Source organism: Hydractinia symbiolongicarpus, chromosome 8 (genome assembly GCF_029227915.1).
Source record: "Hydractinia symbiolongicarpus strain clone_291-10 chromosome 8, HSymV2.1, whole genome shotgun sequence".
NCBI classification, from domain to species: Eukaryota; Metazoa; Cnidaria; class Hydrozoa; order Anthoathecata; family Hydractiniidae; genus Hydractinia; species Hydractinia symbiolongicarpus.
The window spans coordinates 5,520,298-5,533,578 of record NC_079882.1 but is presented as its reverse complement, the minus strand read 5'-3'; the positions used below and the strand labels follow the sequence as shown (position 1 = coordinate 5,533,578).

Genomic DNA, 13,281 nt, shown 5'->3' with positions numbered 1-13,281 from the left:
ACGATCTTTTAAAAATATGGGGGTAGAATAGTTATGAAATCTTAAAGAATGATTGCTATGCAACGAATCCTCGTTTAATGTCAATTATTTGCGTAAGTTGGCTACTAACTGCTTAATAAATGGTTTTTATGTAAGCGTTGTTTTTATTACCATGAGTGTAAGGTTACGAAATGAATCTTGACAAAATAATTGTGGTATACAAAGTATTCATAGACAAAATTATTCTTCACTATAAGAAAAATTACTACTTTTTCGCTTTTTTTTTTCTTATTGGCGTTTTTTTCCAAGGCTATGTTGATGTAAAACAAAAATAAAAACAAGTACACACAACACAAGTTTTAGTATTCTAATGCAAAGCTCGTCCAACAAAATTTTCGTCAAATTTTCAATGTCGTCACTTTTGTCCGATAAGGTAAATAACTATCCTAAAAACATCATCATGCTGACAATAACTTGAGTAATTAGTTAACAATAGTCATCATGTACAATTAACGAGAGGTAATTATATATGATAAGTGCGGAGTGCATGTGTGTAGGAGGGACCTACTTACTATCAACCTGGATTCTAATTCTCATGTTACTTTTACAGATTGACAAACTAATTTCCTCTTTCATGTACACTATTAATAAAAATAGAAATAACTAAATTGTAAAATTAAAAAAAGGAAATTGAAAAAGTAAATACGGTCTCTGAGAAGAGAAATTTGCTTTTGTTGTTGTTGTTATTGTTGTTGTAAAATTAATTTTAAGTTTGTATCCAGGAAGAAAATTTTGTCATATTAATGGGCTTGCATTGACATGACATCCAGTTTAAAGGACACACATGTCAATTTCTCTTTTGTAAACATGTTATGTTCTTTCTTTTTTGATTGAAATTCTAAACGTTACAAGTTATGTAGCACTGTTTATATTTGTGAAGAAGATAAAGAAAAAATAAAATATTATATATTACCAACAAAAAAAATTAATTGAAGTTTGGCTTTTTTTGAAACACGCTCACGGCTGCAAAAACGTTGACAAACGTTATTCGGTAATTTAAAATAAAAATGCAACAACCGTTGTTTTTAATTGCGGTTATAGTAATATTTTTAAATTTTGACTTGATGGATGCGAAGAGGAAGTTTCTTGAAATATCACTCAAAATAAATCGGATAGGATTGGAAAAATTTTTAAAAGTTTAAAGAAATTTTAAAAGAATTAGTCGTAACCTGATTTGTGTATTCGTGACACATGCAATTCCACTTTGTAAATATAAAATACAGATTCTCCATAACAAAAACATCCCAAAAATATTTATTACACCCTGCTTCAGCAACGATTAGAATCCGTTTGCTAATTTTATCGTGTAAATTGCCACATAAGATGATAACACTATGGATCGTTTTTTGGTGTTATTGTTTCTCTCTACTCCTGTTGTGATTAAAGCATGTGTTGCCAAATAAAATGTTTTCAATCCTACGCAAGACAATTTTACATGGAATTTCAATGATTTAACCCGAACTTTCCATAATTTGATGACATCAGCAAAAATGTTGAGGAAGTGCCTTAGGGAAACACATCAAATAACAAAAACAAAAGCAAAGGGCAAACAACAGAATATGATAGGAAGGAAATAGTTGTAAGAAAAAAATATTAGCTACATATCTCTTTTTTTGTGTGGATACAGCACATTTTTACAGCCTTATAAAGTTAAAGAACTTTGAAGTACGAAACATTTTTTTTTACTTTTTTAAAATGTTTCAATGTAATTGCCAAAAGGAATTACGAAGCTTCTTTTTTTTTACGTAACTGCAAATACATTTAAGAAAATTAGCTTGCAAAAAAAAAAAAAAGAAACGTTTAGTGTGCATCCAGTGAAAAGAGTGGAGACCTGTAAATTTGGCTACTGTAAATTATGTTGTATGCTTCATCTTGTTGTACTGCCAGTATAAAAAATATCTAAGTTAAATGAGATCAAAATAATTGATGATTAATGCACTTTGTTTCGTAACAAAATATCTCGTCCTAGATTTAATTCACACGGAAACAATCGAACGACGATAAGGACATCGTAAGTTCTGTGGTAATTACCCTGCCAATTATAAGCAGTTACGCAACGCTAATCATTCTTTCTTTTTGTTCCTGTTGATTTAATTGCTTTGTTTTCGTAATTTTAATATCTATATTTTTAAAATAATGGAAACATCTTCTTGTAAGCTATTTTCAGCTTGAACTTCAGAGGCGACACAAGTGAAAAAAAAGTTTTTGTAAAAAAGAAAACAATATTGCCATCATGCATACACTGGGGAAATTGATGCTAATTTTTACATGTAGTTGCATCTTTGCTGCAGATCTTTATGATTATGGAGGTATTTACGACAAAGAGTTTAATAAAGATACAAGTGATAGGAAAAATATAGGGCAGTTTAAATCGACGTATGTAGAATGGAAGTTAACTAACCCGATTAGACTCTTTGGCGATCAAAATAGTAATGGTGTAGTGAAAAACCAAATTCATGTGAGTGAAAATATTTGAATACTTTTAGTGTATGTGGATTCACACGTTTTACAATTATTCAATTACGTTGTAAAGGATATCTTAGTAATAACGAGCATGCAACATCGAAAAAATTTTTTAAAACCAGTTTCTTCCATCAACGTAGTAATTACAGTTTCAAAAGTTCAAACTAGCGTGTATATTTGACTGCAAAGGTACTTTTTATTTTTGATGTTTTTAATTTTTAGTTATATATTTTATTTAGATCCACGCAAGTGGCATTATCACATTTACTGAACCTCTGGATATCTGTCCGTCTAGTGACACATCATTTCCCGGGCTTTATATCGCCCCATATTGGGTACAAGTGGATCTAAACCGAGGCGGCAAAGTATACTACAGACAAGAAGACCCGTCCTCCAGCAACAGTAAGCATACTAACTACACAGAAATAGTTGAAGAAATTAATCGAGGCAAAAACGAGTTGAAAGAGGCAAAAGCTGATGGTGACATAACAGTTTCAGATTTGACGTCAGTAATTTTTATCACTTGGGAGCAAATGAGACCACCTTTGAACTTTTTTTCATTGGTTAGTATTTTACGTATTTGCCACAGCACTTTTGTTTTATTTTAAGTCTGGAGATCAAAGCTATCAAAGTAAGTGTAGGTGCGATTTCTCTCTGTTTGCCGTTTTTGGAGAAAATAGGCTCACTTTTCAGAAAACAAACGTAAGGGCTGTGAAACAAAGGATATTCAATGCACTCGTACCCATTCACCAAGAGAACTCTTTCTAGGAGGCGACTTGTCAAATCTTTATAGAATTATATCATTGCCACCTTGTATTACAGAATACTCCTCAACTTTGGCATAGAAATTCTAATAACAAAAAGTCTCAAATAACCTCAGAGTTTTGTGTGCATAAATAAATGGTGATTTTATAACTTTATTTTGTTTATTTTAGGGTGATCATCGTAACACATTTCAACTTGTTATAGTCACCACTCCTACAAGACAATTCGCTTTGTTTCTATACGAACGACTGGATTACTATATTTTTCCTTCCTTTCAGTACTATTGCGGACAAGCGGCTGTGGTAAGCGGTTTATTTATTTATTTATTGAATTTTTATACCTACCTGTTTACCCTGCTATATCCGCCTACCGTAAATGCTCTAATTAACGCCCACTCTTTTATTAACACCCTCCTTTAACAAACACCCCATCGATTTTTGGCCGCCTTCAGAAAATATATATTCAATATCTTCTATTATAATATAAAGTAATAATATAATATATATCATATAAAGCCTCCATTATAGAGAAGTGGATTCTTCATATAACGGGAAATAAAATGTATATTTCTTTCATTATTAATTGGCCTCCCTTTTGATATCTTTAAAGGTTGAGTGGTTACAAGTTTTAGCTAATATATAGCATGCCGTATTTCGGTCTTGTGATGCCAATTAATGTATTTCGGATGTTGGTGTTTATCAGAGAACAGCGTTCAAAAAATGAAATGAGTCACGAGCGTTTTTTTTCCTTTTTTATTTAGGCTGGATTAAACCATCGCGGAATATCATACAACTTCCAGATGACAGACTTCTTCTATCTAGCTCCTTATAATCTATTACTACATTCAAACATCTTTCCTTACAACAAGTTGAGAAGATACCTTATATTAATACGAGGTAAATTTCTTCCCTGTACTTTTTATCTCCTAACACAAAAAAAAATGCCATATGTAAACATGCAAGAACAATACATATGCTGATTGTCGTTACTCACTTACAAATAATCTTGTAACATCAAACTTAGAAGTCGCCTCTTTCTTTAGATATCAAAGCTACGGTTAGACAACCTGCTCCACCAAGACTCAACTGTACTGTTCCTGAAAATCAAAAAGATCCATACTGCACACACGGTATCCATCCTTCTTTCTGCGCTCTACATGCTCCTGGTATCTATCCACATCCTAGCAGATGTAACAACTTTGTGCTTTGTGGACCAAATGGAAAGCTGAATGTTGAAAGATGCCCTTCTGGTGTAAGATACAATCCATCTATACGGGGATGTGATTGGAATGGTTACTATAGATGCAATGATGTCCAACGTAAGCAGATTTTATTCTAATTATGCTAGATAGGCATCCAATTATACCATGGTTGCACTCGCTATACCTTTAAGGGACCATCAACCATGAGTGGTTGCACCCGAAAAGCAAATATAACGTTTTTGTTTGTTTGTTGTTATTTTTGTTGTTGTTGTGGTTGTTGTTGTTGCTACTATTGTCCATGCTTAAGTTGTAAAAAAATATTTATTCTCATATTTGTTCCTTCTGTTCATTTAGAACTACGACTAATTGGTTTGGCACAATCCGATTCCTTTAACACACTTATCAGCGTGCGATATTTGATTAACCAAAACACTTATACAGCCTTTCATAACAATACTTGTTTTGGTATTCCAGAATGGGGAAATGCTGAAGATATATCCTCTTGCGAGAATTACCTTATGTGTTCAAATACCCGAACATATCGCCTGCCCTGCCCTTTATCATGGAATGGCGAGCAGTTATATTACAATAGAGAGAAAAATTACTGCGACTACAAGCATAATGTCGTATGTGAAAACGGTAAAAGACCAGCAGGCCCAACCACACCTTTCTTTGTTCCTACCACAACTAGCACAACCACAAGACGTCGAACGACAACGACTACTATCCATCCTCCGGGTGCATGTCAAGGGATTGTCTCTGGTAATGATATTGACCCAACATCGTGTGCACATTACTTCTCTTGTCAAAATGGAAATGTTCTTCACAGATTTGAATGTCAGTTAGGCTTTAACAATCAACGTCTATTTTACAATCGTGAAAAAAATTATTGTGATTATCAAAGCAATGTTGATTGTGGTGATGGCATACGTCCTATTACAACCGCATCAGTACCTACAACTAAAATTCCTACAACAAAGATTGTTCCTACTGAATACCTAACAGAATGGTCCTCCTGGACCCTAACTAATTGGGGCGCATGGGAAGACGTTGGAAGGCCACTTTAAAATAGGTCAGGTTTATAGTAACATGTGTGTGTGTAAACATTCTTAGCTACATAATCTGTAGACCAGATAAAGCTGAGTCGTCATTGAATTTAAGACCACTGATTACAAGGCTAGAGTACTGCAGCATAAAATCCACCAACACTCTCTGTACAGAAATATTTGCTATATTTATTTGGGAAATAAAGTTTTACGACAACATTTGACTTTCTAACTTTTCCTCTGCGTCTTGGTGAATACTGCTTGATCAGTAAACGTTAACACCTCTTTCAAGTATGTTCACATGTTTGAATAAATATTTTTAAGGGACTAATTTTATTTGCAAGTTACAGGAATAATGTTGACAAGTTTGAATGAGTCTTTTTGAGACGCTAATTTCATATATTAGCTTCATATGAAATTTCCAGAAGAGTATTTATTCACGTCAATCTGAGTATATTGTTAAACCAATGTAATAAACGGATTCTAACCACCTTTTTCGATAAAACAAAGTTTGAGGTCTATCTGTTTCTGTAATTAGCAAACATCATTGTTGCAAAAAATCTCCTCGCTCATTGGAGGTAACCGCCTTTTGGAAAGTTAATATTTTCAGGCTTAATTTCGAAATATATAACACATTTTTTGTCTTGTTTGGGTTTGTTTTTGTTCTTTTTATTTTTCTGGGTGAAGGAGGTTGCGGGATTGTTTTAGACAAAAGGAGATGTTAGTTAATTATTCACAAGCACAAGCGAGTACATATATATAGGTCGACCTATTCTTCATCAAAATTAACAAAAAAAAATTATATCTATTAAATAGATCATTAATGCTCGTTTCTCTCTAGAAGAAACAAGACAAAGATCTAAATTGTACTACTTCTAATGTTTGCAGTAGAAACAACAATAAAATCCTAATAAATATTCGGCATGTATTTGCTAACCAGAAAGAAGAAAGTTCAAAAATACTCACTTCGTGCATAAATACGTGTCCGTTAATTGGAGTTTTTCCTAATTGGTTGTCCGCTGTTTCTATGAGACATTGACCAGGCCGGTGTAATGAAATCTGGCCGTTAACCAGAGGTGTCTGCCTTTTTCAACGTATGTGTAAATTAGAGAATTCTATATTTTGTCTGTCTTCACCCTTTCTCTTGCTTACGTGTTAGTATTTGGTTAACTATCAGAAGCCTTTCAATATGGGCGAATAGAAAATGGTTTGAAGTTGAACAGATTTCACTGAAAGCGTTGTAAATTTTTTAACTCAAAAGAAATGAAAATAAAAGAACTATCGACAAACACTAATGATTTTTTTAAAAAAAATTTAGTTAAATATGCATTTGAATATCATAAAAATTACATTCAATAATTATAACCACATTAATGTTAAATATAAAAATATCTTGTTCTAATTAATGAAAGCACAGGATAGTATAGACAGCACAGGCAGTACTGGAAACGCCCACCTGTTTTTGTTTAAAACGCACGCGATTTCTTATTTACTGGCGTATGTATTCACGTTAAAGATATAATTGAGAGTTAGAGATATAAAAACATGTATGGGTTATATGAGATACACTGACTATCGTGTACAGGGCTTCTTTTCATTAAAGCGTTCTTGGTCACAGTTGCAGCGTTTTGTATCTTTGCATGTATAATATAATTTTATTCTGGCTACGCTCGACGCCTGGAAATTTAACAGCAAGATTCAAAAAACGTTGCCATGTAATGGCTGTGAGCATATTGAGCGTCGATAATCGCTGTGCTGCGACCATAATGCTTTAAGGAAAAGGCTTTAAACGCTAGCTCTATAATCTCTTCTCAAGGGGTGTTTGCTTAAAGGGGAGAGGCTCTTAACAAAAAGAAATGATTTTGCCACTCTTTACACACTTTTTCACAGTGAGTGCAATATCAGCAAACTCAATAATAAACTCAATAAGTCTTTTTTGGGGGAGAAAAGCATATTCGAAAACCGGAGGGGGTGATTTAAACATTTTTCCTAAAAAGGAATCGCTTTATCGAGGGATGGTAATTGGGGGCGGCGCGACAACGAGCATTAGCGGTAAGGGGTGAATGGTTAGAAAACAGAAGTTTCTAAATATGCAGTTAAAATTACGGCAATGATATGATTAAAAAGAATAACTACGTTTGGACAATTTGCTTCCTTGCAAACTCATTCTGTTACAATATTATTATATGCTTTCTGTGTTATTGTTATTGTTCTTCCTTTGATTCCAAAAAAGCGGGTCCTTTCTTTGCCAGTTGCTTAGGCGTAATAAAAGACAAATCCTCAAAAAATAGTAAGAAACATTAAGAATAATCAATAACTTAGAGTTACCATCGTCGTGAATGTTTACATAGCTACCATTTTAGTTTTTACATGTTTTTCCGCAATTGTGTCTTGCTTGAGAACACAACATTATGCCTTGTCCATCGTCATCTGTGGTCGATGAAGCATGAAAAAAACATTCTTCGTAATCTCTTTCGCAGGAAAAGCAAGTTTTCAACGATTCAGAGACAGCAAGACTATCAAATAACATTGTCAAGACGACGGATACGAAAATAAGTCTGGTTAACTGAGTGCCACCTCCACGATGCATTGTAGCAGCCTAAACATCGATTGCATTAGATTAGCACATGTGTGTTGGACTGACTACAAAGTTAATTTATTGCTCCAAGTTTCTTTATTTTAATAGCTAATAGATCGAACTGAAGATTCTATTTTGTAAATTTTCTCTGGAAAAAGATGGTGGTGCTGACTATTATAACTGTCCCTTAATTAAAGTTAATTTGCGATTTTGGGTTACAGGTTGTAACTTATTCTTTAATTTATGTGCGTGACACACAATTTTTGCATACTTTATTGGAAAATAACGTTGGGAAGAAGTGACGAAAACTATTCCCTGACAAATAATTTACCCGAACCATTGCTTAACGAAAAGGGGCCATTCTTGAGAATTCCCAATGGTTGGTAAAAAATTTATCCACTTGCGTGTTTGACCTCATTTGACTTCGCGCTCATTTAAACTACTCAAAGAAAGATATTTCCCTGAAAATCAACCTTATTTCCAGGGCAATCTCCTTTATAATTAACCTGATCTCTTTAAATTCCGGTTCACACTTCATTCGCTGTAGTCGCACGAATAAGCGACCATGCATCTGCACATGCACAAAATCTATTTTTAGTATACTACGTAATTTTCGCTCATTCGCCAGGATTCGTCGCAGTAGTTGAATCTTGTTCAACTACCACGGCGAATGTGTATTATCGACCAATCAGATGCCGTGTTTTTTGCTGAGTTGTAAAAATCAAAATCAAAATTGCAGCTAAAAATAAAAACACACGGGGACAAGAATGGAGCAGTAGCAAACAATTAATTACAAAGAACTAATGACAGCAACAGCCCTTAGCACTACATCAGGAAACTGTGGTTGGAATTACCAATGGCTCCCATGAAATCAAAAATAAATCCAAGTAACTTCTCCAATTTGGAGGGTGTCATCCTAAAGTGGCGCCATATTGGTTTTGGTTGTAAACGATTTTAAATTTTACGCGCCAAGTGCGAACAGCATTCTTCCGTTCGCAGCGAATAGACTTTTTTAAAATCTTCCTATTCGAGCGACCACAGCGAATGACTGTGAACCAGCCTTAATAATGGTTCAAAGGTCAAGACATTCTGAAGACGAGGAAGTCTGCAAACGTCATCCAACGTAAGCAGTGAGAACATCAATTTACTGCTATACTGTCAAACATTGTTGTGTTTTTGTGGCTAAATTAATAACACTATCAATAATCATTAGTTTAGCGATAAAACATTCCAAAACACAAATACAATGTTGAATTATCTCCAAATTTGGCCATCATGCAAACGGTTTATTCAAATTCCAGTTTATGGAAAAACAAAAATATAAACTTTTGCAGCTTTTATTTTTTACTGACTATTTCCCTTATTCTTATTATCGAAGTAGGTCAAACTTTAGCCATAGAAGTATTTTTTGTAAGATTAAAAAAATTATCAATAATTGCTGATGAACAGAAAATTTTGAAATAGTCAACAACGTCGTTGATAAGGACAAGCATAATTCCCAAGTAAATAGTGAACAGAAACCTCAGTACCATTCGTGACCATTTTTAGAATGTCTAGTAACACTTCTAAAATATACATTAAAATATTTTTAATTCTTCTTTGACATATACAAACACATAGAAGCTTTTTTTATTTACAATGTGACATTTGAAATTTTGTTGCATGGAAAGAGTTTTGTATCATCACCGCCTTTTTCGGAAAAAAGAAAGTATTTTATTGATTGCTAAACTTCCAGAGGCGACAGAATAAATACAGAATAAAGACTGAAGATTCCGAATCACTGTAAGCTGGCCATGAGATGAAATTTACTTTTTCTTTTTTCAATGTAATCTTCAAATCACGAATACATATTTTTTCAACATTTATGCCACACGAAAATAAAATAATTAAGTAAATATAAAAAGGGGAAAAGCGGGGATTTTGAGAACGACAATAGTTTCCGACATACGTCATATTCTAAAAGTCTCATTATGAAAAACCTAAACCAATGAGTTTGCTTGTATCCCAGTGCGCCTATTACCAGAAATAAGATTTCGCAAATGATTTAATGTGTTTTCAACTGAGTGCATTTCAATCCATCATTTTACTTTGTTTTACTTTCAATTAGAATATTTTTATACATCCTAACCTGTTTTAAAATATATGTTTTCAAACGCAGACAATACTTGCGTCGCTTCAATGCAAGTCTGCAAAAGAACGTTAAAAGATAAATGGATAAGAGAAAACCAGCTGTTCCCATATTTATTGTTTTGTACAGAGCAATTAGTAGACAGGAGCGTAAATGGGTAGATGAATGATATTTGGGACAAAAGTAAAAATAATAGCCAAATATAAATCGAACTAACTTGACATTCGGCTCTTTTTATGCAGAGAAAAAAATGCTATTAAATCATGTTTCTACTATCGTTCTGATAAACCCTTTTAATGTTACCTAACCTTTTTTGTATAGAAGGTGAATGGGAGTATAAATTCTGACTAATATGTTTCAGGATTGAGAGGCTGCGGAGGTGGCCACTTAAAATTTAGAATTCAATACCTAGAATTTCTAGAAAGAAATTTTTGAATTGTACGATTTGCATGTATATTTTAGAAAAACAAATTGTCGAAACATGAAGTACCTGTATGGAAAACAAAATTCGATTTTGACAAGTTCAAATCTGTTTGTGTTTATTTTCTTTGTTATAAATTATTTACCCACAAGAAAGGGAATCGACAATCAAAAAAAAAATAAACACATTTTTTATACCTTGTCGGTCAGTCAGCACCACTAGCAATGAAAAAAACAACAACAATGAAGAAAGATAACAACAACAAAAACAACAAAAACAACAAAAACAACAACAACAACAACAACAATAAAAACAATAAAAACAACAAAAACAACAAAAACAACAACAACAATAAAAACAACAAAAACAACAAAATCAACAACAAAAACAAAAACAACAACAACAGAAACAAAAACATCGAAAACAACAATAATGATAACAAAAACAAAAACAGCGAAGAAAAAACAATGAACAACAAAATGAAACAACAACAAAAACAAACCTAACCTTAAAATAAGTTACATCAGCATGTCCCGCAATCTTTCTTATTTTACCAGCATAGAAAATGGGGGATATGTTTTTTATGTGTTCTTATGTTAGCATTTCACAGCTAGGAGTAGCCAATCTTAAAGAACGCTATGTTTTTCCACCTTGTCAAAATATTTATTCAAAAGGATCATACAGCCTACAAATGGTATTTTTGTTTACATAATTTGATGTTTGTTTTGGACGTGCTTTATATTGTCACGTTTTTCTGGACGTGGTCCTATGTATAGCAATAAAATTTGCTCAATACAAATAATACTGTATTAAAAAAGAATACAAAGCGTGATTGTAAAGCACTTTCTTTTTTCTGTTTTCCACATAGCACTTCCTTGCGAAACAATTTGAAAGAAAATTATTCAAAGAAAACTATGCCATTGTTCTAAACTCTTAGCTGAAATTTGAAAGGATTGCAAAATAAAGAATGAGTGTTGTGTGATTCATACTTCTGTAAGTGTGGTTTATCTGATTTAGGGATTGGTTTTACTAGAATTATTGTCAGTTATATTTAACAGTCATTTAGTATTGACTATTCAACTGTCTTTGTTTATCTAATGTCTACGCAGATTCAATAGCTGTTTAGGTTAATAAGGCGATTTAAATTCTAACGGATTTGTAACGGATCTAAATTCCCTGTTTGTTTTTCTTTCACTAACCATTCTTATTTGGGGACAGTTCCAGCACCAACAAAATTGTGTGCTTCGAGCAAAAATAAAAAGAAACACCACAATAATATTTTGAGCCATTTTCCTTATATAAAACACCTTTTATGGGTGTCAACAAGGAGACCTGGCGTTACAAACTGGTTGTCTGGCTGTTTAATTGTACAATCTCTTTTCAAATTGTACAGATTCTTTTCAGCGTTTTATATTCATGTAAACCAAAATGTGAGTGCGTGAATATGGTGTTGCATGGCGCGAATCTGTTCCCTTTAAAGGATCCACAAAAAACCTTTCCTTTGAATGGTGTTTTGCACTACACAAGCAAAAACACTTTATTGTGTTTGCGAGATTATTAGGAGATTTTGCATTATAGTAAGCTCTTTTAAACATGCGCATCACGTGACTGCAACAGAACATACAAACAGCCGTACAAGACAATAACTAACAAAGACTAATTGAGAAACACGTAGTATTGTTGCTTTTTGTCTGCATCATATAATCAGTGTTCCTTTAACCTTTCTCCTATTTATTATTGACAGTTTTCCTTTGTTTAAATAAATGTTAAGAATTTTTTGACTGCATCCATATAGGAAAGTTTATGACAGTATTCTGTAGCTAATAAAGTGACATTTTATCTTTTAGCGACATTCCGTCATGTAATGATATTCCGTCATTTAGTGACATTTTGTATTGACGTGAGCACATACAGTTGTTTTGTGTTCGTGTATAAAATTTTTTTGTGCTTTTTCACTTACACATATATGTTGTACAAGAAGTTTTTATTTTTCCGATACGAATGCTCCAGATCGCTTTTTGGTAGCTAACGAAACAAAATTTATCTATCTGGTTAAAATAAAATTAGGGTGTATTATAGTTCATACAACATAAAAAAATGATAAAATCTATTAAAAGTTATCATGCATTACCACAGATTTCTCCTGTTCAGAGGATTTCTAAAACATGACTGCAACTCGTGTGGATGGCTAGGCTAGAGAATAGGAAGCTCTTTTCTTCTGTATAACACAAAGCCGTATCTAGGGTAATAGATCTTTGAAAGAATGAATAAATAATTTTTGGTTTGTTTTTAAACTGCATGATTGATCTTTTAAGGTTTTTTCCCCAATGATGTATTCTAGACGTATCGTTCGTCACGCAATGTTAATTAATGGGCCAAATAACAACACAGTATAATTCTTGTGATTTTGTATTGTTTTACAAAAAAAAACAGTACAAGTAAAAAAATTCGTAATATATTGTAAAAATAAAAAAAGTTTAATAAACAAATTGCTAGCATACAGAAAATGTCATGCTAAGAAATAATTGTAATGCTATGACCAATATGAAACTTCAATACACTAAGCGCATGTTTTTTTTTACAAAATCGTAACCTTTTTTATGTGGTTTGAGTGCATAAGACGAAGAGAAATATTTTCAG

General features: G+C 32.9%; 1 protein-coding gene and 1 long non-coding RNA gene across 2 annotated transcripts; one reads left to right on the top strand and one right to left on the bottom strand.

The window, feature by feature from the left end:
• Positions 1-1,840: 1,840 nt before the first annotated feature.
• On the top strand, positions 1,841-5,731 carry LOC130655464 (dendrite extension defective protein 1-like). Its single transcript, XM_057458220.1, has 6 exons — positions 1,841-2,497; positions 2,742-3,065; positions 3,438-3,569; positions 4,028-4,163; positions 4,310-4,585; positions 4,823-5,731. The coding sequence occupies exons 1-6, from the start codon at positions 2,273-2,275 to the stop codon at positions 5,533-5,535; spliced, it is 1,806 nt and encodes a 601-aa protein (XP_057314203.1). The 5' UTR covers positions 1,841-2,272; the 3' UTR covers positions 5,536-5,731.
• Positions 5,732-7,647: 1,916 nt separating this feature from the next.
• Positions 7,648-11,442, bottom strand: LOC130655044 (uncharacterized). Its single transcript, XR_008984550.1, has 2 exons — positions 11,149-11,442; positions 7,648-8,113 (listed from the first exon to the last, which is right to left on the bottom strand). It is a non-coding gene; the product is annotated as an uncharacterized LOC130655044 (long non-coding RNA).
• Between the last annotated feature and the right edge of the window lie 1,839 nt (positions 11,443-13,281).